At 62.9% G+C, this 19,334-nt stretch overlaps 1 protein-coding gene across 4 annotated transcripts in view; it reads right to left on the bottom strand.

Annotated features, from left to right (window-relative positions):
- The window catches only part of CRTC1 (CREB regulated transcription coactivator 1), a 61,153-nt gene extending 42,340 nt beyond the window's left edge, over window positions 1–18,813 (bottom strand). For all 4 annotated transcript variants that reach the window (XM_020283962.2, XM_020283963.2, XM_020283964.2 and 1 more), the window contains exon 1: window positions 18,667–18,813. In XM_020283962.2, the coding sequence (XP_020139551.1) occupies window positions 18,667–18,792 (126 nt within the window). In that variant the 5' untranslated portion in view covers window positions 18,793–18,813. The remainder of the gene's footprint in view (window positions 1–18,666) is intronic.
- Window positions 18,814–19,334: the final 521 nt, after the last annotated feature.

Below are 19,334 nucleotides of genomic sequence, written 5' to 3'. Positions count from 1 at the left end.
CAACCCGGCTCCCCTGGCCCTGCGGAGGGTGCCTGGGGTGGCCTGTCCCGCCCTCACGAGCCCCCCGCTGCGGCCGGCCTGGCGGTCACCCCTCCTCCGAGGTCCCTGAGCCCCCCAAGCCCCACACCACCCTCCCTGCCACCCCTCACCGGCTTTCCTCAAGTGCTCCCCAAAACTCAGATCTGACCCCAGGTCCCCCCCCCCGCCCCGCTGCCCCCGTGGGCCTCTGGGACCCCGCACCTGCTGTTCCTCCTCCGCCCGGACACTCTTCCCCTCATCCTCTGCCCCTCCCCCTGCCCCGTGGGCCTCCAGGCCCCCCGCACCTGCTGTTCCTCCTCCTCCCGGACACTCTTCCCCTTCCCCTCATCCTCTGACACCAACCACTCGGATCCACCCCTCCTGTCCCACCGCAGGCCTCTCCTCCTCCAGGCAGCCCTCCCGGCAAACACAGCAACCTTCACAGAGCACCGGCCGACTGCACAAGCTACGGCCCCAAAGGCTCTGCCAGCTCTGACAAGGTTAACCCCCTTCGTGGCACAACATACAGATGGGGAAACTGAGGCAGGGTCCGGTTCTGTGCTTGCCCAGACTCACACAGCTGGGAAGGGAACAGGACTTAATATATTGTTGAAATGGCCAATACTGCCCAAATACTGATCTACAGATTCAATGCAATCCCTATCGAAATCCCAACTTTTCTTTTATAGAAATAGAAAAAAAAAAAATCCACCCTAAAATTCATATGGTGGCCAGGCGTGGTGGCTCATGCCTATAAACCCAGCACTTTGGGAGGCTGAGGGGGGAGGATCCCTTGAGGCCAGGAGTTTGAGACGAGCCTGGACAACACAGGGAGATCCTGTATCTACAAAAAAATTTAAAAATGAGCCAGACGTGGTGGTGCACACCTGCAGTCCCAGCTGCTCAGGAGGCTGAGGCAGGAGGATCAAGTGAGCCCAGGAGTTTGAGGCTGCAGTGAGCTGTGATCACGCCACTACACTTTTCACTTGCGTAAAAGAGACTTTTTCTCCAAAAAAAAAAAAAAACCCACACAAAAAGAATGAAGTTGGACCCTTCCCTAACACCATATACAAAAATTAACTCGAAACGGATCAAAGACCATAAAACTAAAAAACTAAAACTGTAACTATATAACTAAAACCATAAAAGCCGAAACTATAAAACTAAAACTACATATGCTAAAACTATAAAACTCTGAGAAGAAAACAGAGGAAACGCTTCGCAACACTGGATTTGGCAACGATTTCTTGGATCTGACACCAAAAGCGCAGGCCACAAAAGGAAAAATACATACATTGGGCTCTGCCAGAATTAAAAACATTTGTGCATCAAAGGACCCAATCAAATGAGTGGAAAGGCCCACTCCCATGGAAGGGGAGAAAATATTTGCAAATCATATAGCTGATAAGGATTTATACCCGGAATAAGTAAAGAACTCTTACGACCCAACAACCAAAAAAAAAAACCGAACTTAAAGACAGGCAAAGGACTTGCAGAAACATTTCTCCAAAGAAGATGCACAAGTGGCCGACAGGCACAGAACACGCCCAACTGATGTTGGGAAACGCAAATCAAAACCACAACAGCGGCCAAGTGCAGTGGCTCACGCACGTAATCCCGGCACTCTGGGAGGCCGAGGAGGGAGGATCACTCGAGGCCAGGAGTTGGAGACCAGCCTGAGCAAGAGCAAGATCCTGTCCCCACTAAAAATAGAAAGAAATTAATTGGCCAATTGAAAATATAGAGAAAAAAATCAGCCAGGCATGGTGGTGCATGCCTGTAGTCCCAGCTACTCGGGAGGCTGAGGCAGGAGGATCGCTTGAGCCCAGGAGTTTGAGGTTGCTGTGAGCGAGGCTGACGCCAGGGCACTCACTCTAGCCGGGGCAACAGAGTGAGACTCTGTCTCGAAAAAAAAAAAAAAAAGATTAAGATGGCAACTTTGCATTATGTGCATTTTACCACTATTTGAAAAAAAGACAAAGCACGGAGGGAAAAGCAGTGCCTCGCTTCTGCGACAGCCCAAGGTCCTGGTCCCGCGACCACACCCAGGCCACGTGGCGCGTTGCCGGCGCGGGGAGCTGGCGAGGGCTGGTGGGGGACTCCCCGTGGCGCCTCCGCAAATTTTGGCGAAATCCATCCCTAGAGGAAAAGTTACAGGAGACGGCAGCGCCCAGCCCGACACGGAACCCGGCAGGTGGCTCACGCCGCAGGGCAGCGCCCGTCCCACAAGGGGCCCGGCCGAGGGCGGGCAAGGTGTGGCCCTGCCCTCACGGCTGCCCGAGTGCACCTGTCCGCCGGCCTGGGGCACGCGGCCACCCCGCAGGGCTCGCCGGGGCAGGCGGGCCGAGTGCCCTGTGCAGGGGACGGCGCTGCCCCCGCTTGGCATCCCCCCCGCGGAGACGGCAAACCCGGCGCAGAGACGGGGGACACCTGGCAGGAGGCGGCACGGGCGCACAGAGAAGCGTGACCAGCCGGCCTGCCGGGCGTGGGGGCCGCGGGGCAGGGGTCCTGGGTGCGAGGGACCCCCGGGGGCGGCAGCACCCCCCCTGCGCTGACCCCCGCGGCGCCCTCCTCCCACGGCCTTGCCGAGCCAGCAGCACGAGGATTAGCGGCCCGGCGGGCGGGACAGGGAGAGGCCCAGGCCACCTGGGGCAGAGACAGGCTGCCAGCCCGCAAATCACCCCTGGGGTGGCGCATTTATCCCGCGCTGGTTTAATGAGCCGCACCCGTCCCAGCTACAGCCACCAACTTGGCCAACCCCGGAGGGCAGAGGGGTCCCAGGGTGCAGCGGAAACAAGGCCCCCAGGGAGGAGGGCAGCAGGGACCAGGGGAAAAGGCCTCAGGGAGGAGGGCAGTGGGGACCAGGGGAAAAGGCCCCAGGGAGGAGGGCAGCAGGGACCAGGGGAAAAGGCCCCAGGGAGGAGGGCAGCAGGACCAGGGGAAAAGGCCCCCAGGGAGGAGGGCAGCAGGGACCAGGGGAAAAGGCCCCAGGGAGGAGGGCAGCAGGACCAGGGGAAAAGGCCCCAGGGAGGAGGGCAGCAGGGACCAGGGGAAAAGGCCCCAGGGAGGAGGACAGTGGGGACCAGGGGAAAAGGCCCCCAGGGAGGAGGACAGTGGGGACCAGGGGAAAAGGCCCCCAGGGAGGAGGACAGTGGGGACCAGGGGAAAGGTCCCCAGGGAGGAGGGCAGCGGGGACCAGGGGAAAAGGCCCCCAGGGAGGAGGACAGTGGGGACCAGGGGAAAAGGTCCCCAGGGAGGAGGGCAGCGGGGACCAGGGGAAAAGGCCCCCAGGGAGGAGGGCAGCGGGGACCAGGGGAAAAGGTCCCCAGGGAGGAGGACAGTGGGGACCAGGGGAAAAGGTCCCCAGGGAGGAGGACAGTGGGGACCAGGGGAAAAGGTCCCCAGGGAGGAGGACAGCGGGGACCAGGGGGAAAGGCCCCCAGGGAGGAGGGCAGCGGGGACCAGGGGAAAAGGTCCCCAGGGAGGAGGGCAGCGGGGACCAGGGGGAAAGGCCCCCAGGGAGGAGGGCAGCGGGGACCAGGGGGAAAGGCCCCCAGGGAGGAGGGCAGCGGGGACCAGGGGGAAAGGCCCCAGGGAGGAGGGCAGCAGGACCAGGGGAAAAGGCCCCAGGGCGGAGGGCAGCGGAGACCTGGGGAAAACAGCAGCAGCAGACTCGGGCCTCCGCAGGCAGCCTCCCCCAGGCCCCTGTCCCCCTCCTGCTGCCAGGAAGGCAGAGAGCTCACTGCCCCGGCTCCGAGCCTCCCTGTGTCCCTAACTCCGGGATGCACGGCCAGCCCTGCAGAACCAGCCGGGCGCCCTGCCTGGCTGTGCAGACACTTCCTCCCAGAGATCTCCGGAGAGTGACCGGCTGGCCGTGCCCGGCCCGCCCTCCTCACATAGGTGAGCAGTGCCAGACGCAGAGGAAAGGGAAGTGCTTTGGCATTTCTGTTTTCAATTTCAATCTCGGTCTTGAAACATAAATGATTTTATTTAAAAAAAAAAACAAAAAAAAAAAAAAACTCAGGGCTGGGTGCGGAGGCTCACGCCTGTCATCCTAGCTCCCTGGGAGGCCGAGGCGGGTGGATTGCTCGAGGTCAGGAGTTTGAGACCAGCCTGAGCAAGAGCGAGACCCCGTCTCTACTATAAATAGAAAGAAATTAGCTGAACAACTAATGTACATAGAAAAAATGAGCCGGGCATGGTGGCACATGCCTGTAGTCTCAGCTACTCGGGAGGCTGAGGCAGGAGGATCGCTTGAACCCAGGAGTCTGAGGTTGCTGTGAGCGAGGCTGACGCCACAGCACTCCAGCCGGGCAACAGAGTGAGACTGTCTCAAAAAGAAAAAAAAACATTCATGGCAGAGAGCTTCCCTCCAAGGCAAACCGCAGCAGAACGGGAAGGACGGACCGCCTGCAGAAGTTCTCGGGGAGGCTCTGCCCCCGGATGGGGAGCCCCGGGCTCAGGCTGGTCTGGGGGCGGGACCGGGCACCGGTGCACAGGGACAGGACATCTGCATACCCAACTGGTGACAAACAAGAAAGCTGCTCTTCCAGGCAGGCTTGGAACTGCACGCACACGCACATGTGCACACACACAAGCACATGTGCACACATGCACACATGCGCACACACAAACGCGCGCACACACATGCACATGCACACACACACATACACAAGTACATGTGCACACGCACACACGTGCACACACAAGTACATGTGCACACACGCACCCACACACACGGACACGCACATGCACGCACGCGCATGTGCACACAAGCACATGTGCGCACACGCACACACGTGCACACACACAAGTACATGTGCACACACGCACCCACACACACGGACACGCACATGCACGCACGCGCATGTGCACACAAGCACATGTGCACACACGCACACACGCACGCACAAACACACACATACACGCACCCGTGCACACATGTGCACACATGTGCACACACGTGCACACACGTGCACACGCACACACGCGCGCACACAAACGCACATACACGTGCACATGCACACACGCACACATGCACACACAGGCACACACGCACCTGCCACAGAGCAAAACTTCCAGGCCGGGCGGGGTGCACGTGAGCACAGAGGTGGAGACTTTCACGCAGGAAACTGGGACCCGAGGCCTCTGGGCAGCCGTGGGGCCGGCGTGCCTCAGCGCGGCCGCCAGAGCGCAGGACACAGCCGCGGTGCGCCGTCTCCGCGCCTCTCGGTCCCGCGGCTCAGCGGCATGCAGACTCCCAGCCCCAGGACCGCCCGCCCTCCTGCTCCAGGGCCAGAGACGGCCGTCCTGGGGTGGGGGTGGGACTGCAGCGCCTGCCCGCGGTTGCCGGCTGAGTGCCCGCCCCAGTGCGCCACGCACACGCCCCCCCACCCCACCCCGGGAACGCACAGCACGCCTTCACTCACCCGAGCCTCGCCGCCACCTGATGAGGCGGAGACCACCGTGACCCCCTCGCCAGAGGGGGGGGGCACCGGGCCTCAGGTCACCCAGCGGCGGAGCGGGGACGGGCTGAGGCCAGCGGTGTGGGTGTGGGTGAGGCCCTGCCCGTCCCGCACGTGTCTCATCATAAGTCCCATGCCAAGGCCCCGGCCAAGCTTCGCTTCCGTGTGGTGGGTAACGAATATCGGCTCCCTGTGCGTCCCTGGCCCTGGTGTGCGAGGTGGGGTCCTTGTTTGCACACCCGTACCCCGCCCGGCAGGTGGCACCTCGGCCGAGCCTGGCTGGGACGGGTGCCCCTCTCTGCCGTGGGAGACGCCCACAAGGGAGGCCAGGGGCCCAGACCCGCACCCGGCCAGACGCGGGCGTGTCAGCCCCCAAGCTCCAGGGTAGGAAGGGGCTCCACTACACGCTGAGCCCCCCAGCAAACCCCGCCCTGTCTCCTCCTAGACACCCGAGGGCCCCCAGCAAACCCTGCCCTATCTCCTCCTAGACACCCCGAGGGCCCCCCAGCAAACCCTGCCCTGTCTCCTCCTAGACACCCCGAGGGCCCCCCAGCAAACCCTGCCCTGTCTCCTCCTAGACACCCCGAGGGCCCCCCAGCAAACCCTGCCCTGTCTCCTCCTAGACACCCCGAGGGCCCCCCAGCAAACCCTGCCCTGTCTCCTCCTAGACACCCCGAGGGCCCCCCAGCAAACCCTGCCCTGTCTCCTCCTAGACACCCCGAGGGCCCCCTGGCCCGGCGCCCCCCAGCAAACCCTGCCCTGTCTCCTCCTAGACACCCCAAGGGCCCCCCAGCAACCCTGCCCTGTCTCCTCCTAGACACCCCGAGGGCCCCCAGCAAACCCTGCCCTGTCTCCTCCTAGACACCCCGAGGGCCCCCAGCAAACCCTGCCCTGTCTCCTCCTAGACACCTCGAGGGCCCCCTGGCCCGGCGCCCCCCAGCAAACCCTGCCCTATCTCCTCCTAGACACCCCGAGGGCCCCTGGCCCGGCGCCCCCAGCAAACCCTGCCCTGTCTCCTCCTAGACACCCCGAGGGCCCCTGGCCCGGCGCCCCCAGCAAACCCTGCCCTGTCTCTTCCTAGACACCCCGAGGGCCCCTAGCCCGTTGCCCCCAGCAAACCCTGCCCTGTCTCCTCCTAGACACCCCGAGGGCCCCTGGCCCGTTGCCCCCAGCAAACCCTGCCCTGTCTCCTCCTAGACACCCCGAGGGCCCCTGGCCCGGCGCCCCCAGCAAACCCTGCCCTGTCTCCTCCTAGACACCCCGAGGGCCCCTGGCCCGGCGCCCCCAGCAAACCCTGCCCTGTCTCCTCCTAGACACCCCGAGGGCCCCTGGCCCGGCGCCCCCAGCAAACCCTGCCCTGTCTCCTCCTAGACACCCCGAGGGCCCCTGGCCCGTTGCCCCCAGCAAACCCTGCCCTGTCTCCTCCTAGACACCCCGAGGGCCCCTGGCCCGTTGCCCCCAGCAAACCCTGCCCTGTCTCCTCCTAGACACCCCGAGGGCCCCTGGCCCGGCGCCCCCAGCAAACCCTGCCCTGTCTCCTCCTAGACACCCCGAGGGCCCCCCAGCAACCCTGCCCTGTCTCCTCCTAGACACCCCGAGGGCCCCCAGCAAACCCTGCCCTGTCTCCTCCTAGACACCCCGAGGGCCCCCCAGCAACCCTGCCCTGTCTCCTCCTAGACACCCCGAGGGCCCCCAGCAAACCCTGCCCTGTCTCCTCCTAGACACCCCGAGGGCCCCCCAGCAACCCTGCCCTGTCTCCTCCTAGACACCCCGAGGGCCCCCAGCAAACCCTGCCCTGTCTCCTCCTAGACACCCCGAGGGCCCCCAGCAAACCCTGCCCTATCTCCTCCTAGACACCCCGAGGGCCCCTGGCCCGGCGCCCCCAGCAAACCCTGCCCTGTCTACTCCTAGACACCCCGAGGGCCCCTGGCCCGTTGCCCCCAGCAAACCCTGCCCTGTCTCTTCCTAGACACCCCGAGGGCCCCTGGCCCAGCGCCCCCACCAAACCCTGCCCTGTCTCCTCCTAGACACCCCGAGGGCCCCTGGCCCGTTGCCCCCAGCAAACCCTGCCCTGTCTCCTCCTAGACACCCCGAGGGCCCCTGGCCCGTTGCCCCCAGCAAACCCTGCCCTGTCTCCTCCTAGACACCCCGAGGGCCCCTGGCCCGGCGCCCCCAGCAAACCCTGCCCTGTCTCCTCCTAGACACCCCGAGGGCCCCTGGCCCGGCGCCCCCAGCAAACCCTGCCCTGTCTCCTCCTAGACACCCCGAAGGCCCCCTGGCCCGGCGCCCCCAGCAAACCCTGCCCTGTCTCCTCCTAGACACCCCGAGGGCCTCTGGCCCGTTGCCCCCAGCAAACCCTGCCCTGTCTCCTCCTAGACACCCCGAGGGCCCCTGGCCCGTTGCCCCCAGCAAACCCTGCCCTGTCTCCTCCTAGAGAGGGCCCCTGGCCCGGCGCCCCTCTAGCCACGGCACCCTGCCCGCTGCAGGGGCTCAGGGACCCCCGTGGGGCCGCCCCAGGCCCGGTGCACGACACTGGGGTCAGACCTGGGAAATGGAAGGGGCTGAGGGGCGCCTGTGGTCTCCGCCCACTCCCTGCCAGGAGCACCCTATATCCAGTCATGACAACCACAAACGTCCCCAAGCGTGGCCAACCGCCCCGGGCAGACCCACCTGCACGCCGTGGGCTGCGCTGCGCTTGGGCCGGGCTCCCCCAGGCCCGTCTACGCCCAGGCCAGACCCCCCACGACCTCGTGGCGGCTCGCAGAGGATCCCGCTTAAAAAGAAACCCCCAGGCCAGGCGCGGCGGCTCACGCCTGTCATCCCAGCACTCTGGGAGGCCAAGGCGGGAGGACTGCTCAAGGTCAGGAGTTCAAGACCAGCCTGAGCAAGAGCAAGACCCCGTCTCTACTATAAAAATAGAAAGAAATTAATTGGCCGACTCAAAATACATAGAAAAAATTAGCCAGGCCTGATGGCACATGCCTGTAGTGGGAGACTGAGGCAGGAGGATCATTTGAGCCCAGGAGTCTGAGGTTGCTGTGAGCGAGGCTGAGGCCACGGCACTCACTCTAGCCTGGGCAACAGAGTGAGACTCTGTCTCAAAAAAAAAAAAAAAAAGCAAAAAGAAACCTCCAGCACCAAGAACTCAACGCCTGACCCCCAGGCACTGTCATGGGGGGGCACTGTCATTGATGATGCATCTCACAGAGCCCCGAAAAGCCCCCGGCAAGGAGCACAGCCAGGTGACACTCAGCCCTGGGCTCTCACCTGGCGGAACCTGACTAGCCGCCCAGCCCCGCCTGCGTGTGCAAGGACCGGGGCCCGAGAGGCGGGGGGGGGGGGGGGGGGGAGAGGGGGTGGATAAGAGTGGCCCCGGCGGGCTCCCTTGGAGCTGGGCTAATTGAGGGCGGTGGCAGGGACGACCTCCCCCGCTGTCTGGCCCCATGCCAACCACCGCGCCATCAACCCAGGCCCGGACAGCCACTGCCCCCCCCACCCCCGCTCCCCCCCCTCCCCGTGCCCAAGGCTGACCCCCTCTTCCACCTGGGTGACCGGGTGCCCAGGCCTCCACACAGAGTGGGGACCACAGGGTCCCCAGACCCCCACCCGAAATGCCAGCCCCCACCCCAGAGCTTTGGAGCAGAATGAACCGTGGGGAGCCAGGGGGGTCTGCATCCCTGGGCTCCCTGGTGGCTCAGGGGCCCCCCCGAGGTGGGAGAAGAGGTGCCGCCTGCCTCCCTCTCCCTGCCTGCCCTGCGTCCCGCCAGCCAGCCAGTTGCTCCAGTCACAGGGTCTCCCATGGCAGGTGGCGCCCTCAGGCGCGGCGGCCGCCATGTATTCCTTCTGCGAATGGCCAGATGGCAACATCTCCCGGCCCGTGGGCCCCGGCAAAGCAGCCACAGACGCCAGGAGAGAATGGGCGTGGCCGTGCTCTAACAAACTTTAGTTACAAAAGTTGGTACGGCGGGCGAGGCGGCTCACGCCTGTGATCCTAGCTCTCTGGGAGGCCGAGGCCGGCGGATCGCTCGAGATCAGGAGATCGAAACCAGCCTGAGCAAGAGCGAGACCCCGTCTCCACTAAAAATAGAATGAAATTAATTGGCCAACTGAAAATATATATGGGAAAAATTAGCCGGGCATGGTGGCGCATGCCTGTAGTCTCAGCTACTCGGGAGGCTGAGGCAGGAGGATCGCTTGAGCCCAGGAGTCTGAGGTTGCTGTGAGTGAGGCTGACGCCTTGGCACTCACTCTGGCCTGGGCAACAAAGCAGAACCCTGTCTCAAAAAAAAAAAGTTGGTACGGTTTGCGGAGCCTTAGATTGGTGAGTTGCGGTATCGATTCAGTGGGTCCAAAGTGGCATTTTTTTTTTTTTTCTGAGACACGGTCTCGCTCTGTCAGCCAGACTGGAGTGCACGGGTGCTATCACAGCTCAACGCAGCCTCCCTCCCAAGTAGCTGGGACAACAGGTACACCACCACCACACCTGGCCCCAACTGACACTTTTTATTAAATAGAACAGTGCCACAGGTGTGGTGGCTCACGCCTGTAATCCCAGCACTTTGGGAAGCCGAGGCGGGAGGATCACTTGAGGCCAGGAGTTCAAGACCAGCCTGGGCAACATAGCAAGACACTATCTAAAAAAAAAAGTTTTATTAATTAGCCAGCTATGGTGGCACCTGCCTGTAGTCCCACCTACTCGGGAGGCTGAGACAGGCGGATTACTCAAGGAGTTCGAAACCAGCCTGAGCAAGAGCGAGACCCCGTCTCTACTATAAATAGAAAGAAATTAACTTAAATTTAAAAAAACTGGCTAGTGTTAACTGGCCAACTAATATATATAGAAAAAAATGACCCGGGCGTGGTGGCACATGCCTGTAGTCCCAGCTACTCGGGAGGCTGAGGCAGGAGGATGGCTTGAGCCCAGGAGTCTGAGGTTGCTGTGAGCGAGGCTGACGCCACGGCACTCACTCCAGCCTGGGCAACAAAGGGAGACTCTGTCTCAAAAATAAATAAATAAATAATAATAATAATAATAAAATGTGCTGCCTTTACCTGGGACTTCTAATTAAAAAAAAAAACACAAGAAATATAATAGGTAGTATTAAAAATAATAATAATAATAAAAAAAGAAAACAGGCTGCCTTTACCTGGGACTTCTGATGTTAAAAAAAAAACCAAAAAAATCATGAAATAAAATAGGTAGTATTAAAAAAAAAACAAAGAAGGGGCGCTGCTGGGCGAGAGAGGCAGACACCAAGGGCCGCACGGCGAGTGACTCCACGGATGGGAAGTGTCCGGAACAGGCCGGCCCACAGACAGGGAGCAGATCGGTGGCTGCCAGGGGCTGGGGGGTGGGGGGGGGGGAGTGACTGCTGATGGGGACAGGGTTTCCTTTGGGGGGGGTGAGAATGAGCTGGAAGAATGTGCACAGAGGTGGTGCGAATTGTATATTAAAAGGGTCAATTTTATGTGAATTTCAGCTCCATCTTTTTATTTATTTATTTATTGAGACAGAGTCTCACTCTGTCGCCCGGGCTAGAGTGAGTGCCGTGGCGTCAGCCTCGCTCACAGCAACCTCAGACTCCTGGGCTCAAGCGATCCTCCTGCCTCAGCCTCCCCAGTAGCTGGGACTACAGGCATGCACCGCCACGCCCGGCTCATTTTTCCTATTTTTAGTTGCTTGGCTAATTTCTTTCTATTTATAGCAGAGACGTGGTCTCGCTCTTGCTCAGGCTGGTCTCGAACTCCAGAGCTCAAGCGATCCTCCCGCCTCGGCCTCCCGGAGTGCTGGGATCACAGGCATTGAGCCACCACGCCCGGCCTCAACTCCATCTTTTAGAAAGTAAAAGAAAAAAAAAAAAAAGACACTGTGGGTCTCTAAGATCTGCCTCCTGGCTAGACACGACCAGGGAAAGTTCTCGGCACAGACCCAGGGCCCGTGGGGACTACAGGCATGCGCCCCCATGCCCGACGAATTTTTCTATTTTTTGAACAGACAGGGTCTGGCTCTCACTCAGGCTGGTCTCAAACTCCTGGCCTCAAGCGATCCTCCTGCCTTGGCCTCCCAAAGTGCCGGGATTACAGGCGTCAGTTGCCACGATTACAGGCCTACCATGTTTCCCCGAAAATAAGACAGGGTCTTATATGTATTTTTCCTCAAGAAGACGCCCCAGGGCTTATTTGCAGCTTTGCGACGACACGCACGGGTCGTGCAGACGCGCTGCGCAGCCACGCCCGTCACTAGGTCCTATTTTCGGGGTGGGGCTGCCATGGCGCCCACGCTCAGACATCCTGCCGAGGCTCGTTTCATGAGTAGGTCTTGTTTTGGGGGAAACACGGTAGTGTGTGTTTCCAACTCCTTGTTTCAGACCCATGGTGGCATGGCCGCCCGGGGCGCAAGGCCGGCCCTGCCTCTTCCCAGCCGGGACAGCGCCTGTGGGCCTCGGTTTCCCCGTCCACGACACCTCCTCTCTGAGCACCAAGAATCTGGGAGGAAGTGAAAGCCACCCGGTGCTGAGCAGGGGCAGGAATCCTTGGGTGCAGGGGACGTGTTTTTACCATCTTCTCGGGGAAGCCTCCGGTCACCCCACCTCCCGCCCCCCCGACCAGAGACCTTCTGGCCCGCAAGGATTCCCACGCTACACCCTGCCCCTCCCCCGCACGGCCACGCCCTGCCCCTCCCCCGCACGGCCGCGCCCAGTCGCCCTGGTGCCCATCTGCGGTCACCCGGGCCCCCATCCCAGGGAGGTCTCCACCGGGCGCCCGGCGCTGCAAGTCCGTCTCAGGGCCGGGGGCCAGGGAGGGCCCTGCGGCTGCAGTCACAAAGGACCACAAACTCGGGGTGGCACAAGAAACAAAAGAGATTTAGTCCCTCACAGTTCGGGAGGCCAGAGACCCAGAATCAAGGCCACCGCGCCATGCAGGTCCCAGGGGAGGGGCCTTCCCGTCCCTGCCGGCCTGGGGGGAGAGGGGGGGTCCTCGGCCGGGAGCGTTCCCCGGCCTGCAGCCAGGTCATCGCTGGACCTGGGGCCACCTGAGATCCTGGCTGATCTCCTCTCTAGATTCTTACCCTAACTGCAAGTGCAGGCCGGGCGCGGAGGCTCGCACCTGCAATCCCGGCACTCTGGGAGGCCGAGGCGGGAGGACCGCTCGAGGTCAGGAGTTCGATACCAGCCTGAGCAAGAGCGAGACCCCGTCTCTACTCAAAATAGAGACAAATTAATTGGCCAACAACTAAAAATATGTAGCAAAACTTAGCCGGGCATGGTGGCACATGCCTGTAGTCCCAGCTACTGGGGAGGCTGAGACAGGAGGATCGCCTGAGCCCAGGAATTGGAGGTTGCTGTGAGCGAGGCTGACACCACAGCACTCACTCTAGCCCGGACAACAGAGTGAGACTATGTCTCAAAAAAAAAAAAAAACCCGCAGGTGCAGAGACCTTTTTTCTGGCTACCGCCCCGCGCACAGGATCCAGCAGGTACAGGGTGGACAGACGGATTTTAAGGACCACCATCCGGCCCGATACGGGTGTGCAGTGGACGGTGTCAGGGTGGCTGGGGTTCTCGGCGGGGAGGGCGGCGCCCCGTCCCCCAACAGAGCAGCCCGGGGACGCCTGCGTGCGCCCGGGCCGGGGCTGCAGATGGCACCAGACAGCCGGAGCAGCGGCACAGCGGCAGACGGTGCCAAAGCCGGGATTGGGGGCGGGCTCCGAGCTGCGCCAGCCTGAGCCGCCCTGGCGCCCTGCCTGAGGCCCGGGGACTCGCTCTCCTCCCGCCCGTGCCGGGCAGAGCCACCAGCCTCGCAGGGCACCTCCTTCCTGCAGCCCCGGCCACGCCAGCCCGGACGCCTGGCCGGGGATTCTTCTGGCTCGGGCGCTGCAGGCTGGGGGCACTCGCAGGTGGCTCACAGGAGGGGCCCCCCGCTGTGGCCTGAGCCCCTGGCCAGCCAGCAGGTGACACGACCCTCCCTTCCCCACACCTGCCACCATGCCATGAAAATCCACCTGCTCCCGGCCACCCCCTGCCGAGACACCCCTCCCCGTGACCCGGACGTCCACAGGGGCCACTCGCCCTCGCCCGGGCCGCGGACAGCCGCCGCCATCGGCCCCCACGGAGACTAGGAGCCACGTCCGTGGAGGACGTGGACGCAGGCGCCCACGGCGGCACGACCCACACGGCCACAGGGCGGAGAGACTTGGGCGCCCGAGGACAGAGGGACAGGCGCGGTGCCCGGACTCAGCACCCCTGAATCAACCTGCACGCTCAGAGGAGGTCGGGACGGCGCATTTCCAGCTCCGTGCACTTGGCCGCAAACTTTCTTTTGAAAAGGGCTGCAGTGCCGAGACAGGAGACAAGGCGGGAGAACCTGGAGGACTGGCCGGGCGCGGTGGCTCACACCTGCGATCCTAGCACTCTGGGAGGCCGAGGCGGGAGGATCGCTCGAGGTCAGGAGTTCGAGACCAGCCTGAGCAAGAGCGAGACCCCCGTCTCTACTAAAAATGGAAAGAAATTAGCTGGACAACTAAAAATATATAGAAAAAATGAGCCGGGCGTGGTGGCACATGCCTGTAGTCCCAGCTACTGGGGAGGCTGAGGCAGGAGGATCGCTTGAGCCCAGGAGTTGGAGGTTGCTGTGAGGGAGGCTGACGCCATGGCACTCACTCTAGCCTGGGCAACACAGCGAGACTCTGTCGCAAAAAGAAAAAAAAAAAAAAAAGGGCCTGGAGGACGGGTCGCTCACGGGAGGGAGCTGGGCACCAGAGTCCACACGCGGCATGATTCTATCTACAGGAAACGTCCCCAACAGGCAAATCCACAGGGACAGAAGGCAGATTAGCGGCAGCTGTCCGGGAGGGGGAGGGGCTGGCGGCTAGCGGGGACGGGACGGGGTCTCTCTTTCGGGACGACGGATGGACGCGGCTCCGCAGGCGGAGCGTGGTGGTCTGCAATCAGGGACACGCCAGAAAGCACCAAACGGCGGACTGAACGTTGAGGGAATTATATCCGAACAAGGCGGTTTTCAGGCCGGGCGCGGAGGCTCACGCCTGTCATCCCAGCACTCTGGGAGGCCGAGGCGGGAGGATCGCTCGAGGTCAGGAGTTCGAAACCAGCCTGAGCAAGAGCGAGACCCCGTCTCTACTAACAATAGAAAGAAATTAATTGGCCAATTAAAAATATATAGAAAAAATTAGCCGGGTGTGGTGGCGTGTGCCTGTAGTCCCAGCTACTCGGGAGGCTGAGGCAGGAGGATCGCTTGAGCCCAAGAGTCTGAGGTTGCTGTGAGCTAGGCTGACGCCACGGCACTCACTCTAGCCTGGGCAACAAAGTGAGACTCTGTCTCAAAAAACAACAACAACAAAAAAAAAACCAGTTTCGGACACCAGCAGCGAGCGGAACTGGCCACTTGCCATTGGGACCCTCTCTGACGTGGGGGTCCCAGCCCCTCCAGCCTGACTGCCCCCCCTACTGTCCTGTTTCATGCATTTGCGGCGATTTTCTCCTGTCCCCCCAAGAACCACACCGGCCCCAACATGCCTCATATACCCACCACCGAGGCCCCCGGCGCCTAGCACGGGGCCCGGAACATTCTAGACAATGAAAACTGTCGTCTGGTGGAATGAAGGCGCTGCCCCGACCTTATGGGTCCAGGTTCTGGGACTCAGAGAGGTCAAGAAAGCTGCCCAAAATCACACAGCCGGCCGGGCGCGGTGTCTCACACCTGTCATCCCTGCTCTCTGGGAGGCCGAGGATTGCTCGAGGTCGGGAGTTCAAAACCATCCTGAGCAAGAGTGAGACCCCGTCTCTACTATAAATAGAAACAAATTAACTGGCCAACTAATATATATAAAAAAAATGAGCCGGGCATGGTGGCGCATGCCTGTAGTCCCAGCTACTCGGGAGGCTGAGGCAGTAGGATTGCTTGAGCCCAGGAGTTGGAGGTTGCTGTGAGCGAGGCTGACGCCACGGCACTCACTCTAGCCTGGGCAACAGAGTGAGACTCTGTCTCAAAAAATAAAAACAAAAAAAAAACACAAAGTCACACAGGGGATCAGCGTCCCCGCCCCCCGGAGCACCACGCCACCCGCATCTGAGGATGGGGGGACTCCCGCGTGCGCACGTCCCCTGCCCTGAGACCAGCCGGCTGCCCCCGGACATCACGCCCCGTCCCCCACCCAGCACAGCCCTCGGGGCCCCGTCCCCTGGGCCCGCCTTCCGCCGCGAGAAGGCGGGCCAGGTGTGCTGTTGGCACCGCTGCCCGCGAGCGGACACGCAGGAGTAGGCGCGGGCTCACAGAGGGGGCGGGGGCACGGACACCAGGGGAAGGAGCAGGGGAGCCGGCGCCAGGTGGGTCCGATCACCCGCACTGGGCACTGCGGGCGGCCACTGGCCAGGTGTGGCGGCCAAAAGGGCTGGGGATGAGTCTGCCCGTCCTGGTGATGGCCTGCCCAAGGTGGCACAGCCACAGGGCCGGGTGCTCGGGGTCTGCCCGGGGGGCAAAGCTCGCCCCCGGCCCCCTCTAACCAAGGGCTTCTCAGCGCCGGCACTCCTGACCTCGGGGGCAGCTGATCCCCCATGGTGGGGGCACCCTGTGCACTGCAGGGCTGGGCAGCGCCCCTGGCACCCACGAGTCACGACGCCCAAAAATGCCTCCAGACGTTGCCAAGTGGCCCCTGGCGGGGGTGGAACCCTACAGCACTCTGTCTCTTAAAAATCAGGAGCGCGGGCCAGGCGTGGTGGCTCACGCCTGTCGTCCCAGCACTCTGGGAGGCCGAGGAGGGAGGATCGCTCGAGGTCAGGAGTTTGAGACCAGCCTGAGCAAGAGCGAGACCCCGTCTCTACTAACAATAGAAAGAAATTAATTGAACAACTGAAAATAGATACGGAAGAAAATGAACCAGGCGTGGTGGCGTGTGCCTGTAGTCCCAGCTACTCGGGGAGGCTGAGGCAGGAGGACCGCTCGAGCCCAGGAGTCTGAGGTTGCTGTGAGTGAGGCTGACGCCACGGCACTCACTCTAGCCCGGGCAACAGAGTGAGACTCTGACTCAATAAAAAAAAATAATAATAATCAAGAGCGTGCTCACCTCTGCCCAAGGCCCCTCCGCCCCCTCCGCGAGGTGTAAACAGGGAGAGGGACGCAGGAGAAAGAGAGACGGGAAACGTTTGCCAGGGCCAAGAGAACTGCCACCTGCACATCTCAGACGTTTCTAAATCCGTGCAGCAACGAATGGATAAACAAACGCGACACATCCATGCGGGGGAGTATTACTCAGCCATGAAAAGGAACGGAGCACTGACGCGTGCTACCACACGGGTGAACCCAGGGATCATCACACTGAGTGAGAGACGCCAGACACAGAAGGCCGCGGGCCGCGTGACTCCATTCACACGAACTGCCCAGAACAGGCAACTCTGGTAGGTTCGTGGCTGCCGGGGGTGGGGGTGGGGGGGTTGGAGGGAATGAGGGCGGGGGAGGGGACGGGGTTTCCTTTTTGGGGGATGAAAAACGTTCTGGAATTACACGGTGGCGACAGTGGCACGGCGCTGCGAACACACTAAGAAGCAGGGCACTGCACACCTTAAGTGAGTTGTGCCACACGGCTGTGACCGCTTTCTCCCTGTCACTGTACAAATGGGTGACCCCCGACCGCATGCCGGGGGACCACCTTGTGCAGGGGACAGGTGGCCGTGGACACTCCTGCCTCGGGAGCCCTGAGCTGTGTGGGGGACACTCGGGCCGTACACTTTGTTTCTTTCATTCATTCATTCATTCATTCCCGGGGCATCTCTGTCCCTACATCCCGAGCGAGAAGGTGGTGGGCTGCCGGTCGGATGGGCTCGCCACGCTCACAGGTGGCAGTGCCTCGGGGACAGGCAGCGCCCGACCAACACGCACGCAGAAATGGAGACAGGAATCCCGGTCTACAAGGTCCCGGCCTCACGGAGGAACAGGCAACCGGTTATAGAATAACACGACCCGCACGTTCCACCTGAGGGGTCGGGGACTGAGGTAAGTCCGCCTGGGCCGGTCGGACCGGGGCCAGGTGTGTGTGTGTGTGTGTGAGACGCCCACCTGACCATTTCCCCAAGGCCCCAGGGTGCAGGACAGGGGTCCCACCGCTCGGCGAGAACCCAACGGAGATTCACTGCCACCTGCGCAAAAGACGCTCACCTGCCTGACCCACCAAGAAGGTCTCACGGGACACACTTTAGGAAGGGAGTAAACTGAGGCCCACCGGAGGAGCCGGGGTGAGTGCCGCCACGCTCGGACCCCACCCCCAACCCAGCCCCTGCTCGGGGCCCAGGTGAGGTTAGCAGGGTACCTGCCCTGCCAGCCAGGAGCCTGGCAAAACCCGGCTCTGCCCCTGTACAGCGCGTGTGCCCAGCCACCTGAGGCACACCTGTCCCTTCACGGCGTCCTGGGAGGACAGGGGCCAGCTGCGGCCAGCTGTCCCTGTCCCAGTGACAGGAACATCACCTGGCTCCCACCATGGGAGCGGCGTGGGGAAGGGGTAGCTGTCACCACGCCAAGTCCCAGCAACGAACACAGTCTGCTTCCTTGGACCCCACGGGGGAAGGGGTCTGAACCTTTCTGCCAGGTGTCCCAGAGGAAGAGACACCTGTCCCATCTCAGGTCTGCAAGCGGGGACCTCCGTTCCTCCCCCAACACCCAGGCAGTCAGGGCACAGGTAACAAGGGCGTAGAGACACCTGTCCCGCTCAGGGAGCGACGACGTGAGGGCACCTGTCCCTCTCAGGTAGCCACGACGCGGGAGCGCCTGTACCCCCACGCCCAGGAAACGACGATGCCCGCGAGCGGCACCCGGCGCGTCCACCTCAGCGTCACCCTGCGCCCGCGGTGGCGAGCATGCCGGACACCTGTCCCCCCCGCAGGTGACAACGCCGCGGCGGCTCCCGCTCCCTTCCCGCCGCAACCACGGAGAGGCCCCCGCCTCCTCCAGCGGCAAGGATGCCCGGGCACCTGCGCCCCCGCCAGGTACGGAGGCTGCGGGCGCGCGTCCCGCCCACGACGCCGGGGCGTGGGGACACCTGTCCCCCTCGGGCCGCGCCGGGCCCCGCCCCCGCCGCGCGCGCCCCGCCCCCGCCGCGCGCCCCCCGCCCGTGCGCGCGCCCCGGCCGCGCGCCCCCGCCGCTCCCGCGGGCCCGGGTCGGCCGGCGGCCCCTCACCCGCGCGGCCCGCGTCAGGCTCAGGTCCTTCATGACCTCCTCGAAGGCCGCCGTCTCCTCCGCCTGCTTCTGGTTGTGCAGCGCGATCTTCTCGCTGAATTTCCGCGGATTGTTCGAAGTCGCCATCTTCTCGCCGCCGCCTCCTCCTCCTCCTCCTCCTCCTCCTCCTCCACCTCCACCTCCTCGCCCCCCCCACTCGCCGGGGCCACCGCGCAGGCGCCGGCCGGGCCCACGGGCGGCGGGCAGCGCGCAGGCGCGCCGGCGGCCGTGGACGCGGCGCAGGCGCACGAGGGCGGCGCGCGGCGCGCGGGCGACGGCGCATGCGCGCGCCCCGCGGCGGCGGCGGCGGCGCGCCGGAGGGGAGCGGGTGGGGATTTCCGCGCAGGCGCAGTGGGGCTGCCGCCTGGCCGGCTGGACAGCGGCCGCCCGGCTGTCGGGCGAGGTTCGCGGACGGGCCCGGAGCCCCTAAAGAGGGGAACAGCCTGAGCCAGGCCCTCCCAATCCACAGAGGTGGGGCTGGGCACCCCCGCCCCAGGACGGGGAGCACCCCGAGGCCGAACCTCGGCTGGGACGCAGAGCCCGGAGACCAGTCCGTGGCATCGGCCATCCGTGCATGCATTCGTTCGTGGCTGCAGAGTGTTTGCTGGGCACCTGCTATGTGCCGGGCA

Source organism: Microcebus murinus, chromosome 4 (assembly GCF_040939455.1).
Source record: "Microcebus murinus isolate Inina chromosome 4, M.murinus_Inina_mat1.0, whole genome shotgun sequence".
NCBI classification, from domain to species: Eukaryota; Metazoa; Chordata; class Mammalia; order Primates; family Cheirogaleidae; genus Microcebus; species Microcebus murinus.
Note: the sequence above shows the minus strand (reverse complement) of the source record. Positions and strands in the feature narration are given on the sequence as shown.